At 39.2% G+C, this 15,893-nt stretch overlaps 1 protein-coding gene across 1 annotated transcript in view; it reads left to right on the top strand.

The window, feature by feature from the left end:
• col12a1a (collagen, type XII, alpha 1a) overlaps nt 1–15,893 on the top strand; it is an 86,512-nt gene that overhangs the window by 56,832 nt on the left and 13,787 nt on the right. Inside the window, exons 50-59 of the mRNA XM_016258195.1 lie at nt 1,252–1,394; nt 1,697–1,806; nt 9,934–10,092; nt 10,373–10,450; nt 11,916–12,002; nt 12,420–12,473; nt 12,669–12,764; nt 13,776–13,829; nt 14,385–14,438; nt 14,653–14,706. Coding sequence (XP_016113681.1) covers nt 1,252–1,394; nt 1,697–1,806; nt 9,934–10,092; nt 10,373–10,450; nt 11,916–12,002; nt 12,420–12,473; nt 12,669–12,764; nt 13,776–13,829; nt 14,385–14,438; nt 14,653–14,706 — 889 coding nt within the window. The remainder of the gene's footprint in view (nt 1–1,251; nt 1,395–1,696; nt 1,807–9,933; nt 10,093–10,372; nt 10,451–11,915; nt 12,003–12,419; nt 12,474–12,668; nt 12,765–13,775; nt 13,830–14,384; nt 14,439–14,652; nt 14,707–15,893) is intronic.

Raw genomic sequence — 15,893 nt, 5'->3', positions numbered from 1 at the left:
TCCCTTGCTGGATCCATCCTTGGTCGGATTATTCTGTTAGGGGTGCTGTAAAGGATTCACGTGCACAGGCAGTCCGTTAGAATCAGTCTCTTTATTGAAGACACAAAACAAGGCAGTCTGTCGTACGATGACACAGAACTGGAAGAAACACAAATCGACCAGGGATGGTCTGGTTCCGAGGACTCCCGTCTTGGAGAGAGAGCTCGTATGGGCTGGGCTCACTGGAAGCAGCCACTGGGCACCGAGAACACTAAGACGAGCACAGCACACTAAGCAAGACAAGACATGGTCAGAACTCTGATAGTATCGACATGAAGGGCCAAACAATACCGTATGCATGTCACACAATAATCCGACAGAGAACAGTGAGCCCAACCACTAGAAATAGAGTGACTAATAGATCAGAGTGGAAACAGGTGTCCCCACAAAGCAGCACACACGCTGATTGTGATGACCAACAGGTGGAGATGAGAGCTAGAATGAGCATGGGTGTGCGTGTGTGCATGATAGAGTATGTAAGTGTATGTGAGAGAGAGAAAGAGAAGCAAACCCAGCTCATGACAAATCTACTGTATGTATTATTAATTCATTATTTTTTTGTTTTTTTTTTGACAAGGGCAAATTGGTGTTTAACTATACCTGTATTACTCATTACACTTTTTTTTGTACAAAAGTAATGCAAATGATTACTAAATTACTAATTATTACATAAAAATCTCAGGCTTTTTCAGATTGTTCCAATGGTGCCATTGTCAAACATGCTCCAGTGTTTGTCTGTACACTCTTAGATCAAGAAGAGTAGACCTCAAATTGAGCCAACTAAAGATCTGGTGTGAAGGTCTCTGGCCAAAGCATGCTTGATTAATTTAACTTTAATGATTTGTACTTGTGCGTGGGTAAGCAGCTTTTCAAATGGAAACATTCTGAGCACCAGAAGAGGAAAAATACTTCAATATGTTGCCATTACTCAAGGCTGCGAGTCTGTTTGCATTTTTCTCAGAGGACGCTACATGAATCTGTTCTGCACTTTTTGATTTGTGTCTGGTTTCACTGCACAACATATACAATGTACTGCACAACTGTATAAAGCTTTTAATTATATTCTTGTCATCAGACACATGCAATATTCCCATGAAACCCATCATGTGCAGGTCATATTTTGCATTATGACGTGATTTTATGAACATTAAGGCTGTGGGCTGCCTGATGATGCTCTTTGCATTGATAAATGAGCTGTGTTTTTCTTTGAAGGGAAATCCATCCAGATGGTCTTCCTCCCTCCTACACTCTGATTCTCCTCTTCCGTCTTCTCCCCGACACCGGCAAGGATGCGTTTGATATATGGCAGATATCAGATAAGAACAACAACCCTGAGGTCGGGCTCACCATTGACCGTAAGGACCATGTTGATTTTCCATGTCTCGTGTGTGTTAGTGTGTGTGTGTGTGCAGTAAACTTTGTGGTGTCTGCTAAAGCTTATTTAGAAAAAGAAACCCTCTAAATGGGTTCCAGATTTCAGGCTTCAAGTGATTTATAGCAGTAATTATTCAGAAATGCATAATCAGTCCTTTTAGAGCATCAAGGTCAGATTTAGATGGACATCCTTTGTTTGGTTGTTGTATTTATTCATTTTCTGTGTCATTTTTGTCCGGGCAGTTAGTGCAGGGCTGTCTGTAAGTGTGTGTTTTGTTCTCAGCCTCCAGTAGAAGCATCTCATTCTACAATAAGGACTCCAGAGGTGAAAATCAGAAAGTCTTCTTTGATAACGACCAAGTGAAGAAAGTTTTCCACGGCAGTTTCCACAAGGTAGATTGATTTTCTTACCTCGGTTGACTACTTGGGTGTTTAAAATTGCTCTTAAAGGGGTCATATGATGCGATTTCAAGTTTTCCTTTCTGTTTGAAGTGTTACAAGCTGTTTGTGAATAGATAAGATCCCTAAAGTTGCAAAGACTAGAGTGTCAAACCCAAAGAGATATTCTTTATAAAAGTTAAGACTCGTCCACACCAACACCTCGTTTAAACACGCCCCCACATGTCTACGTCACTGTGTGGGAAGATTTGCATAACACCGCCCAAATGTTCACGCAAAGAAAGAAGACGAAACTTTGATTCTCGCTGTAGTATTGTTGCTGCTGCCACCATGTCGGGGAGACGTTGTGTTTCGTTGTCAAAGCGAAACTACTTTGTTTGGTCTTCCAAAAGAGGACACAACTAGAAATCAGTGGTTAAGTTGTATTTACAACACTGTTCCAGAACACTTCAACCCAAATATTCAGATGTGTGCAACGCATTTTACGGAGGACAAGCACTGTTTCTTGGGAGAGTAGCCAACAATGCCGGTGTTCCGGTGAATTCAGTTCCCCTTTTTCCACGCACTGGATAGCTGGCCAATCAGAGCACACCTCGCTTTTCAGAACGATGAGCTTTGTAAAAATCGGTGCGTTTCAGAAAGGCGGGGCATAGAGGAGAAACAATAATGTACAGTATGAGGAAAATAATGTGTTTTTGAACCTTAAACCGCATAAACACACTTCATTACACCAAATACACAAAATAAGGTTATTTTTTAGCTACGTCATATGACCCCTTTAAAAATAAAGGTTACAAAAGGGTGTTTTCACTGTGATGCCATAGAAGAACCATTTTTGGTTCCTTTCAGTGAACAGTTCTTAAAATAACTATTTTAAAATAACATTTTAAAAGTCAAAAGAACCTTTTTCCACTATAAAGAACCTTTCGTCCAATGAAAAGATTCCATGAATGTTAAACATTCTTAATGGAATCATCAATGCCAATAAAAAACCTTTATGAGTTAACTGCAATAAAGAGTTAACGGCAAAAATAGCTTGAAGACCTAGTTCCTTTAGATGAGGTGGTAGATGTCAGTCTTTAAAACTGTATCGCCTTTATCTTGACCTTCTTATCTTGTCTTGTGAATATGAATAGGATGATGGATTTGAACTTGGAGCATCCTTTTAGAAATATTAAATAACTCTTGGCTGATAAATTCAAAATACGTTTATTTCTTTGGAGCTCAATGCAAGATTTGCCACTGTTGATTTTGCCTTTGGCTTTAAATTGAGATGTTTAACGACCCATATCGTGCACGCAGAGTTTTCGCCTATACACCAGCCATTATTCTAGTTGCAGGTTTGTGCAAGAGCAGCTCCACACTGCTCATGGTGATGTGGTTCATGAGAGCTGGAAACATCAATTATTGCTATTGAACTTTGTTTTAAAAGAGGACATTAATGATGTTATTTTTATATAAAGGGTAATAGAGCTTTCTCAGAGGTTATTCTAAGCCCAGTGCATACGCCGAGTCTCTTTAAAGCTAAACATGTCAGCATTTTGTCATGTTTGTCCCAAGTGACCACTGGCATAGTTTAATTGCTAATGTAAAAAAATGCCTGACAACCAGGAGACTGTAACTTATACTGGCTGGGATTTGGCAGTTTTGGTCTAGTAAGTACATGCTGGCCAATCAGATTTCAAGATGTGCTAATTTTACAACCACACATTAAAGATTTTCCCAGTCTGTGTGGGAAATTTGAAAGCACAGCTTGAGCAACCGGGGCGGATCTCAAGAAGACCACTGGAAAGTCAAAGAAAAATAGTTATGATGCTTAAAGAAAATGAAGCCTAATGAAGCCTATTTCCACCCAATGATCATTACTGTAATAGTAAAAATTATGTATTATTTAAATTGTAAAGCATGTAAACATCATTATTGTTGTTTTGGAACAGAATTATATTTGTATTTTAATGTAAAAAATACCATTACTGTATTATAGTAATGTACTATAATTGAATCATTGGTAATAATAATAATAATACAAATTTTGTATTTCTTTTGATTGTTTTCTTGAGATTCACCCATTGACATCATTACAGTGACTTCAATGACAAAGTGATGTCATATAGTCTGGATTGTGACTGCGGGCCCATTTGTGGTCCAGGGTTCATGAAAAAGCATTGGTTTGCCACTGTTTCCTACTGTATGTTCAGCAACCACTGGCAATTCTGGAGACGTGAACACAAAGCTAAGCTGGTGATTAGCTGACCACCTTGGTTACAAGATTACAGACTGGTTACATGAAAAGGAAACCTTTTGGGTTTAACAAGCCTATCATGCTTTGGATAGTTGAAAAAGTTGTTTAAAGTGAACGACTTTTCTCTTTCTTCCCTCTCAGTTTTGTTTGTGCTTACTAAGGCAAGCATCACTATTGCAATGGCTCATACTCTGGGTTAGGAATTTGAACCATCCCAAACCATATACAGTATATTAATCCGCACTGCTTACCTCATCATGCACCATTTGCACTACAGACTTTAATAATACTTAAAATCATGTGGTTTATTTCTTTTTAAGTAACTTGACTTATCGGGCAATCATTAAAATGAACAAAAAACTCTCACAGACTTGGAGGAACATGAGACCAGAATATCATAGAGACTTGGGAGAGGACTCTTTTGATTTGGGTCAGTAAGCAACACTTTAGCAACAACATTAGCAACACCCTAGCATCAAGCTGGAGAGTTCTGCATGGGAAATCTCATTGAGTGAAACCCCTGAAATCTGTCAGGATCACTGGAAAGTCAATAAAAATAGTATTGCTTAAAGAAATGAAGCGTATTTGATTCCTTGTTTTGCTTAAATGTCATTGGCCAGAATCTTGCCACTGCCAATTCAGATGAACACACATGGCCTGATGGATTTGTAGTTGATAATTTTTTTGTAATAGTTAATAACAACATACAAGCCAGTATTATTGTAATTAAGATATGAGTGTTGACAAAAGTGCGTACACTGTGCCATTATAATGTTTAACAATACTGCTTAGAGAGCCTAGGGAAAAGAAAACGTGTCCAGGTTACGCATGTAACCATAGTTCCCGGAGGGAACGAGACGCTGTGTCGAAACGCTATGGGAACGCCTTGTTGTGTAATCAGTCCAATGGATGGGCGAGACGTCACGGGCGAGGTGACGTAGCGACCAAGAAGCTTTAAAGCATGTGCGGTGGAACCGGCGTCAGCTTCTTGGAATGAAGCAAGCGCTCGCAGGGATGCCGAAAGTATGGCACTGAGACGCAGCGTCTCGTTCCCCTTCAGGAACTCGGGCTGCGTTGAAACGCTATGGGAACGAGTATGCCCACGCTGCCAAACTGAGAAATCCCTGCCTAGTGTGGAAGGAGCACAGCTAGGGTATGAGAAGAGAAGGGAAGAGCCAGGAGTGGCTCGCATATCTAGGCCATAGAACCTGACAAACGTTAGGGGCGTGGACCAACCTGCAGCATTGCAGATGTCCTGCATAGACACACCTGCCAGAAAGGCCTTGGAGGCCGCCACACTTCTAGTCGAGTGAGCCTTGATCCCCAAAGGCAAGGGGAGATCAGAGGACTCATAATAAATGGAAAATATTGCAATGGAGGGTAGAGAAACACTTTGGCCAGACCGGGCACAAAGTCTAAGAAGGAAGGGGCCATTGAGAGGGCCTGCAGATCCCCAACTCTCTTTAGAGAATATATCGCCAGAAGGAAGGTAGTCTTTATCGATACAGTATCTCACAGAAGTGAGTACACCCCTCACATTTTTGTAAATAATTTATTATATCTTTTCATGTGACAACACTGAAGAAATGACACTTTGCTACAATGTAAAGTAGTGAGTGTACAGCTTGTATAACAGTGTAAATTTGCTGTCCCCTCAAAATAACTCAACACACAGCCATTAATGTCTAAACCGCTCAAATCCTTAAAATAAAAATCACCTGGTTGCCGCCACACACGCTTGACACCATCTGAACCAAATAAGTTTATCTTGGTCTCATCAGACCACAGGACATGGTTCCAGTAATCCATGTCCTTAGTCTGCTTGTCGTGCCGAATCGCCACTCGCTCCGATTGAGCTAGTATCAACAAATCGTCGATATAGTTCAGTATGCGGATGCCCTGGAGTCACAAAGGAGCCAGAGCAGCATCCACACACTTTGTGAAAGTGTGGGGTGAGATTGCAAGGCCGAAGGGAAGAAACCGATATTGGTACGCTTTGCCCCCAAAACGCTCTCCACGTCAACCTCCTCGGAGGAAGACAGGCGGAGCGTCGAGCCCGCTCCCCGGGGGGAGGAAACCGCAGAGCGGGCTTCCGATCCCAATGAGCGGGCGCTGGATCTGGCGGGTGAGGAAGAAGATAGGGACTCGCCCATCTCCATTCCCTCCACCAGATCCATTTACGAACCCCACGAGTGCAGCTCCCTCGAGAGCCGACTCTGCGTGCTTTGCTCCCAAACAGACCACGCACAGACTGTGTGTATTCCCGCTCATAATGTAACGCAGGCAGGGAGGAACACACAGCCTATAACACGATCTGCTCTCGCCCTTCAAATGTTTTGTCTTTGCCTTGGCTTTAGACATAATGGAGCTTATAATGGGACAAACAACACCAAATAAGACTCACAACAGATAGTATGACTGACACACACACACTGAATGATAGAAAGCTGACGCCTGTTCCACTGCACGTGCTTTTAAGCTTCCTGGTCGCTACGTCACCCCGCCCATGACGTCTCGCCCATCCATTGGACTGATTACACACATGATTCAGAGGACGGTCATGCTGAAGGCATTCCCATAGCGTTTCGACGCAGCTCGAGTTCCTGAATGGGAACAACTATTAAATGGATTCTGTGGTGAGCCACGCAGTACCACACAGAACACTAGCCCTTTCTTCATGCCATTTCCTTTCTTTTAGAAAATCCTAGAGATGATGAATTTAGTAGCTAAAATCAATCCGTGAATAAAAGCTTTCAGAGTTAGATTTGAAAGTCATGTCATGTGAATGGTTTGGAAGCACTATTCACATGAAGCTTGTGTGAGACAAGACTCATAATTGCTTTTTAGTGTTAAGGTGGGGCCAGATTTACCAGTGATCTAAGTTTCCCACATAGATTTAATTTGCATTTAAGTTTGTCATGCAAATTTGCAGCATTGACTATTAAGTGTTAACATTCAACGGTATCTAAATAATCAGGAGTTTCACGTGAGGGTGAAAAAGTTCCCCGCATAGATTCTGCTTGTGTTCAATTTGGTCATGCAAAATCACTGCATTGACCGGAGTTAAGGTGGGATCACATTTACCATTGTGCAGAGAAATTGCTAGCAAAACCCAGTCATTTCAAAAGGAATCTGTGCAGTCTGGAGTTTCACCTGAGGGCAAAAAAGTGTCAACATTTAACATAGATTTCACTCGTGTTCAAGTTGGTCTCGCAAATTTGCCATGTTGACCAACATAAAAGCTGCTTGGTTCAAAAGTAACCTTTGTGTGAGCACACATGCATTGTTACACTATTGACAAAACTTTTGGGGGAAAAAAGCAGAATTTTGTTAATGTGACTGCTAGGGATGTCACAATTCTCAATATAATATTGAACCATTTGGTACGACATCCATAGTTCAATACATGCCTGTGAATTGTGAATAATGAGAAAACGCCTCCCCGCTTAAAACATGCATTTTAAAAAGCAACACGCCAAAGCATCTTCCCTTGTAATGACAACAAAACTAAAATGTTTGAAATAAGTTCCTTCTGTGATCTGATTTCTGCTTCTTTTCACAGAATGAGGCAGAAAATATATTCTATACTGTAAAAAGGCTATGGGTGCGTCTCAATCAGCTCCCTAGTTCAGTAGTCAGGGAATGCACCGCAAAAACTAGGAGCATCGATGCTCACTATGCTCCCTTACCAGAAAAGATGTCACATTTCTGAAGAGCTAAACATAAACCACACGAGCCAACTCGATAAATATAGATAGAAGATATAGCGATAGAAGATTTGAAAAGACAAACCCTTTATTTAGTATATTTCAGCATAAGCACACATCGCTACAGGTAGTGAACACATCTAGTTAACATTGTTGTTCTCCACAGCACTGCTTCAAGTTGAAAACAAGTATGAAATTAGGAATCCCGTTAAACTCGTGGAGATTGGAGAAGCAGTCGTCAGTGAAATGATAGGAACACAGCAAAAGGTTGTGATTATACTGCTGTGGTATCATAGTAAAGATGCATTTTAACCACTGATTCTGATTATGCAAATGTATTTACTTGTGACGTATGAATTTCGCGGAAATAGGATTCGAAATGGGCACTTTCAGCTTTACAACTTTGCAGATTATTTACATTCACATTACACTTTAAATTGGCACATTAAACAAGGATTAAAATGATTAAAACAAGGACATAGGTTATGTTATATTGTTTTATTACATTAGGTATTTCAACCGTTTTGTTCAATAAAACCATATGATTACTTGCTTTTGATATTTAATTTGAACCAATTATTATTGCCTCATTGCTATTATATACTGTATGTATTTTAAGTCATTTTAAAGTCTATTGTTCGCTTAGTTCTATTTTTATTACCACAAAAAAATTCTCAGATTATTCGATTAATAGTCAGAATAATCAACAGATTACTCGATTACCTAAATAATTGTTAGTGTCAGCCCTACATAAAATGCATAGCACACACAAATACTGGCTAGATTTGATAAATATAAAAAAAATAATAATATATTTTATAAATACTGGCTAATTTTAATATTACATGTATTATGAGTATATTTATAAACAATATTATCATTCTCTGTCATCTTGGATTTTTATTTTCTTCTTTGTCCACAGAGCAGCATCACACTGTAAAGAATAGTCATATGTTTCATGCAACTTTGCATTTTGCAGCATTTCAAATCCATTTCAGTTAGATGTAGACATCAGATATCAAGGCAGCTCTCAAGAGACAGAAAGTACAATTTTTAAATTGTAGTTTAAAACCACATCCTGTCTAAAATGTGAATTTACTCATTGAATTCATACAGTTGAGGAAATGGTGGGGGAAGATGGCCAGCCAAGCGTGCAACTATGAAATGGAGGCCGACAGATATAATGCAAGTCTAACAGGACATAGGGCAAGACTAGAGCAGAGCAAAATGAAACCACATGGTGGGCATATTCACACAGCCACGGTAGCCAGAACTGGAGGATTCGAGAGAGTGTGAACGCACAGTACACCATACAACCGAACGAGACGAAAGCACTTCAGTTCTTTGGCCCTGTCTGTTATTATGACACTTACCCATTTATCAAAAATGTTCTCCCTGCATATATTTTTAGAATTGATAACTATTGCATTCTCAGCTTCCCACGAGCTTTTGAACACACTATTTGGTTAAGCTTCTAAAGCTTTCTAAAGCCAGAACTTCAGACCCCTTCTCCTTGTGGGAAGCCAAATGCTGGTTGCCATAGATGTTGACGGTATTGAGGTAAGAAATATGACCTTGCCTATGGAGTGCTGATCTACAAAGTATGAATATCAGATGTATGGGCTGGTCAGACTTTTTCACTGACAAAAGCAACTGCTCAAGTCAGGGGAATGAGCGCATTAGACGGTCAGCCGCAGAATGACATAATAGCAACATGTGGTGACGCCACATAAAGAAAATGTATTCCCTCTAAAAAAAGGATGGAAAAAGCATTTCGGTGGTTGCTTCCGCATGTAGAGTCTCATGGTGAATGCAATGGGGAAATTACAGTCGGTAAACCAGTTAATATTATCTGCTGACATGAAGATTCGTCTTTGTGTTCGACGACTGGCATGTCTTTACATAATGAACTAATTAAACTGTTATTGGAAGAATTGAGAGCGTAACTCTAAACATAGTTTACAGGCCGTGGGGTTAATGATCTCAGGGATCATGGGAAAGGTTTCCTGAAAGGATGGTTTTTGTGCATTTTTGTCAATCTGGCAGTTTTGTGAATCCCTTTCATGAAGATTTAAGAAGCAAGCCAATATGTCCAGAGTACTGAGTAATAATGAACTGATGCTTGAATTGCAACGCTGAGGTATTCGCGCTAATGGCGTTTTATTTTTGCAGCTTCACATTTCTGTTTCACCGAAAAATGTCAAACTCAACATTGACTGCCAAGAGGTGGCTGAGAAAGAGATCAAAGAGGCCAACAACATATCCACAGATGGCTATGAAGTCCTTGGAAAAATGGTAAAGTCTGGTGGTTCAAGGAAGCAGTCTGCCACAGTAAGTACAAATTGCTCATTGGCTTCAGTTCGCCAAACGCACACTAAATGATTAATCCAAGGAATCTACCTTGCCGTTCCCTTTGTCCACTCATACTCAATCAAGTGCATGTCCTCCCACCCATTCATGCCTGAACGGATTCGATTCTGTCTGTATTACTTTTCAACACACTGTTGGGTACATGTGGGCATGTTTTTTTTGTTGTTTTTTTCTCGAGTCCCGGCGCTCAATGCAAGCCATCTGTAACATCCGTTTGTGTTCCATTTTTTCTCTCCCTCAGTTCCAGCTCCAGATGTTTGATATTGTCTGCAGTTTAGGCTGGACAAGTCGAGACAAATGTTGTGATATTCCAGCAATGGTAAGTAGGGATTGTATACAGATTGTTATCTTACAGGGTGGGTTTTCTGACTTTTTTGAGGTTTCGTCTACTGTTTGGCCAGTATGTTGAAAGCTTTTAGTCAAAGCACACTTAACCCCTGCTAAGAAAATGTAATTGAGTTTTGCAGTCTTCAAAAGATGCGTGTAATCAGAGAAGGGACACTAAATACAGCTGTCAAGCTTTTGAGCAATTCCCAGTTTTCACGGCGATTACCCTTTTCCTCAGTGTATCTTTAGGGAGCCCCTTTGTAGCAATATGTCACTGTCTCGTTCTAAAGCACTGAAAGGGCTCTCGGTTCAAGGTTCATCTTCCTCAAATAACATAAAGCATCAACACATGTTTCGGATTATGGTAGTGACGAGTAAATTAACACATAACATCATATCAGAGTATCTATTGTGTATGATATTATGTTTATATAGATGAAAAATAAAATGAAAACAGTGTAATTTAGTGTAATTGAATAATGACAAAGATTTTGTTGCTGAATTTAAATTAACGCTTACATTACAAAGTATTTAATCAAAAGTCAGAAAGTAAGGTTCCCCTACAATTGACCAATTGACCTTTAAATTAATGATAATATGGTAAATAATATGGTAAATATAGTACAAATAGCTGAACTGGATAATATGGAAAAAAAATAACTGGACTAAAAATCAAAAGATTATATCATTTTATACATTTCTAGTCAATTTCACAAAGAAATGACAAGGAACACTAACCCTCACACCTTTCCAAACCTTACAGTCTTCCATGAAACACGTGGATTTTTGTTTTCCTTTTAGCATTTGTCTTCACGGGAATTAAAGGGCTTAGCCAAACCCATTCATTAGAAGGGAGTGTGCACATACTTTTGGCCATGGAGAGTAGCTGAAGGGCAGGTAGATGTACACCACTGTGTTCCTCCTGTGGCCAGTGCAGCATTTTGTTTTTTTATCTGTACTGAAACTTACTTGACACTGTAAAAATCTCTGAGTGTTACTGTATACAAAACAAACAAACAAACAAACAACAACTGGCAAAAACTGTATGTATACACAATTACACAGGTAATTCCAGATACAAATACAAAACACCCATCGCGGTAACACACATGACACTGCAATAATGCAAAAAACTTTAATTTAACAACATAAGATGAAACATAAAACTCTAATGTACATAACCAATAATAAAAAACATTAAAATCTTTATTTCAAAACATTCATTTCACTGAAAAACAACAACAACAGTTTTTTACTGTAAAAGTTCAATACATGTCCCATTAGATCTACAGTATTACAGTTTTTCACCGTATACAGTAAGGCAACTAATTAACAGGTTTTACCTTCGAATTGATATCATGCCAGCTGTCTTTATTATTGCAAGTCTTTTCTCTTTTTTTAAACTGTTAAGTCTTTAACTTTTTCAGAAGGTTTGATTTGTATCTCCATTTCTGTAGAGAGATGAAGTCAAATGTCCCGCTCTTCCTCACTCCTGCACATGTGCTCAGGACAGCGTTGGTCCGCCAGGCCCCGCGGGCCCTCCGGTAAGATCATTAGAGTCCCATGACATTTCCTATGTCTCTGAAGTCATCGTGCTACCTCTGCAAATCTCGCTTCTCACGATGTGGACGAAAAGGTCCAGGGTTCAGGGAAGGTGGAATATTTTCCCCAAAGCCCCAGTGCTGTAATTTCAGTCCTGCTCTTTACATTAAGCAGAGGAATAAGATTATGGGGGCTCTTCTCTCCATACCATTATGCATGGATTGAACATCTGGGGTTTAGTGATGGTTAACAGCACAGCGTGAGCTGATGACTAGTGACTTGCTCGTCGACATTAGGGGATACGCTTTAAGGTCAGAAAGCAGAAGTGAAGACTGTTGGGTAAACCTCAGATGAGTGAACTTGGAAACATCACTCTGTAACGAATCTGAAATTCTTTTCTTTGTTTTTTGTGTTTCCAGGGCAGCCCTGGTACAAAAGGCCCACGAGGTGAGAGAGGAGAGTCTGGCCCCACGGTAAGCTTATCTTCCTCCTCCATCTCTAGTTTCTAAATGACCTGCTGATGAATGCCAAATGGTCAGATAGTGAAGTAGATGTTGAACAGGTTCCTCCATCGGTACCATCAAGAAACCATTTCTCTCAGCACTTCTTCCTAGAGTGCTGAAACTGGGTAATTTAACAGGATTTAAACCTGTTCATTGCTATTGCAGGGTTCAATGGGCCCACGTGGGGAGCAGGGTCAACCAGGACAAATGGGACCACCAGGCCCACAGGGCCCTAATGGATTGTCTATTCCTGGTGAACCAGTAAGTAAAGAACGCAACTCTGTCCATTTCCATCTGTGAAATTTTAGTATTGCCGCTCATAGAATCAAATTAATAAATATTAAAACCTTTCTTAAGCCTGAAACAGGGTTTGAAATAGTGCTGGTCTTGTTAACTAAAACTCAAACTATTAAAATCGTTTTAGATAATTGAAATTAAGCTGAAATAAAATAAAATATAAACGGTAGATTAAACTTAAAATGAAATAACCGGAAATTAGAAATGCTGCTCTGGCAAATAACCGAAATAACATAATTTTGAGTACTAGAATTACTAACTTGAAAAAATGAAGAAGAAAAAAATACAGCTAAATATAGAAAAGATAGAAAAATCTAGAAAGAAAAAAAAAATATATATATGTATACAAATACATATACAAAACTAAACTGAATTTAAACTAAAATGAAGGCAAAGTCGAAAAATAAAAGCTAATTCAAGCAAATATTATTGCTTGAATGATATGTAAGTATATAAATAATACTGAAATAACACTATTTGAAAATCAGGAGATGCTTACCTTTAAGAAAATGTTTTTGTTCTATCTCAGGAGGTCAAAATAAATATTATATGATTTTTGCCAACTGAAAATGCACAATGTTCTACAAATACGCCAGGGTTTTTATAGAATGATTTGAATGTCAAATTAACACATTTAAAGGGGACGGGTCAGGCATTTAATGTGTTTAAAACTAGCTATGTTTCATGTATGTTCTATCTATGTTATGTATTTCTCTCATTTTTGCTTTTAAGCAAGTTATGGGACACCAATGCCCTCTATTTCACTTTCCTGGGACATTAAAATCTTAAACCTGTCTGGCTACAGTACTGTATAGTGTTGGTGTAATTTATGACTAAAAGACTCGGACCCATTTATTTAACGGAGCCAGCACTCACTCGCCCCCTCATCCACATACGGCTGAGATGTAAATTCCATTCAATGTCATGTAACAGAGGAATGAGTGTGAAAGCTTGCTTCATTTCTTCCATTTTCAGGGGCGGCCTGGACCTAAGGGAGACCCCGGTGACCCAGGTTTACCTGGACAGCGGGTTAGTGCTTTTTTGTTTGAGCTGTTTTTAAGTGCTTCATGAAATCCATGGTAAATTGTGTTGTATTGGATCCTGGAAGGTTTGTGCAGTGTGGGATCAGAAGATTTAATGTGTTTATCAGATAAATGGCTTTATGATTACATGCATGCTTAAAAAACAATCGGCAAACACAACTCACATCCTCATAAGCACACAGATTTACAGCAGGGTAACAAAACAGAGCAGAATGATTGCTAACACCTTCATCATAACGTCATTTTATTTTTGACTTCCAAAAGAAATACACAGATAGAAAAACAAATGTCTGTACTTATTTCTGTACAGGATGAAGGCACTTTTACTTTGCAAGAAGTTTATTTGTACACGTATTAATATGGTTTAGAAAAACCTTCCTTCTCTTCCATGGAAAGGTTGAATGTAGTCATATCCTGACAATATTTGAAATTGCTCAGCTTTGATCCATGAACAACTAAATGGTTGTTTGATACAAAAACCTGTATTTTGAAACAACCACTGGTGTGACGGATGACATTAAGTATTTTTCCATCTTCCAAGGGCTCGACTGGTGCTCCAGGTCCGCTCGGCCCTGTTGGACCTTCTGGAGCAAGGGTAAGATTGACGTTTTTAAAGTGCACCTTGAACTGGTTTGAAAGTGCATGTTTTCAGTTTTAGCGTTGTTATCTGACTTGTCTCTTCTGTCTTGTCAGACATATTCAGTGGATTGTGTTAGGCCCATCTCAAGGGCATCTTTAAACTTTCTGCAGATTGAATGAATCTTTGCTAATGCTATTAGTTGTGCATGATGGCATATGTTTTTGTTCAGGGTCCACCAGGAAATGAAGGCCCGTCTGGACCAAGAGGTCCATCGGGACCAATGGTATGTAATGTGCAAGCTTTTGAATATCTGATGAGTGTGAGACTGTCATGTCAGCTAAAAAATTCTGCAATACAGCACGTGCATCAAATTTTCTGTTCTTCCTTAATACAGTCCACATTTCTTTCACGAATACAGTGACTTACAAGGACTTAATGAATTATATTGGATTACATATATATAATATACATACACACATATATATATATATATATATATATATATGAATAATTTATACATTTAGACTTTTTTATTATGGCTTGAATGTCTTAACTACTTTTTGAGGTAACGCTTTATTTTAAAGAGGCGTAGTTGCACACATTACTAGTACTTACTGTAGTAATAACAGTAAATTTTGCATGCATACAAGCAACGAACCAAACCCAAACATTAACCGTATCGTAAGTACTTAATATTATTCAGTACTCATTTGTGTAAGTATACTATAACAGCATCACCTTAAAATTAAGTGTAAGCATTTTTGGAGCCACTGGAATTGACATTTTAAGAGTTATTATTACCCAGTAGGAATTTGAATGTGCAGATGGTTTTGGCCACAACTATCCAAGCTGTCATAATAGGACGTGTGCTGTTCATAAGGCTAAATATATAGTTCAGTCATGAAACTCTTGATGGCGCAGGCGACGGGGTTGTTAACATAACTGATGATCTTCAGAGAGTTAAACGACTTGGCACAAGCTGATTGGTTCATGCTGCATATGCAGCCAATGAGCTTACTGCCTTGCATTTATATGGCTGGCTAGTATTCACTAGAGATTCCTCCAGCACGCTTTCAGAGTTTCTCTGAAACCCTCCACCTTCCCCAGCTCCATCTGTACAGATCTGCTATGGGTTATTTTATATGTTATTTGTGCAGCAGCAGTATGTCTTAAATACTCACGGCACCATATCACCGTATGCATTGGCAGTAGTAAGTGCCTGTATTTGCTTGCAGCAGCAGCAATAATATACAACTACAGCAATAACCAACAGCAGCAGCAATTCAGCAGTAGCAGCAGCGTAGAAGATCTATTCCGCCAAGACCAAATACATTAACATTGTCATATACATTACCATGCCAATCCCTCGAGAGTTGTCATGACAGAAATATATTTCAATCATGACAACTCTCTGAAGATTTTAGCATGGTGATGGATATGACAGTGTTAATGTATTTGGTCTTGGCGGAA

This window comes from Sinocyclocheilus grahami, unplaced genomic scaffold, assembly GCF_001515645.1.
Source record: "Sinocyclocheilus grahami isolate Dianchi unplaced genomic scaffold, SAMN03320097.WGS_v1.1 scaffold1655.1, whole genome shotgun sequence".
NCBI lineage: Eukaryota > Metazoa > Chordata > Actinopteri > Cypriniformes > Cyprinidae > Sinocyclocheilus > Sinocyclocheilus grahami.
This window is presented reverse-complemented; position numbering and strand designations above follow the sequence as displayed.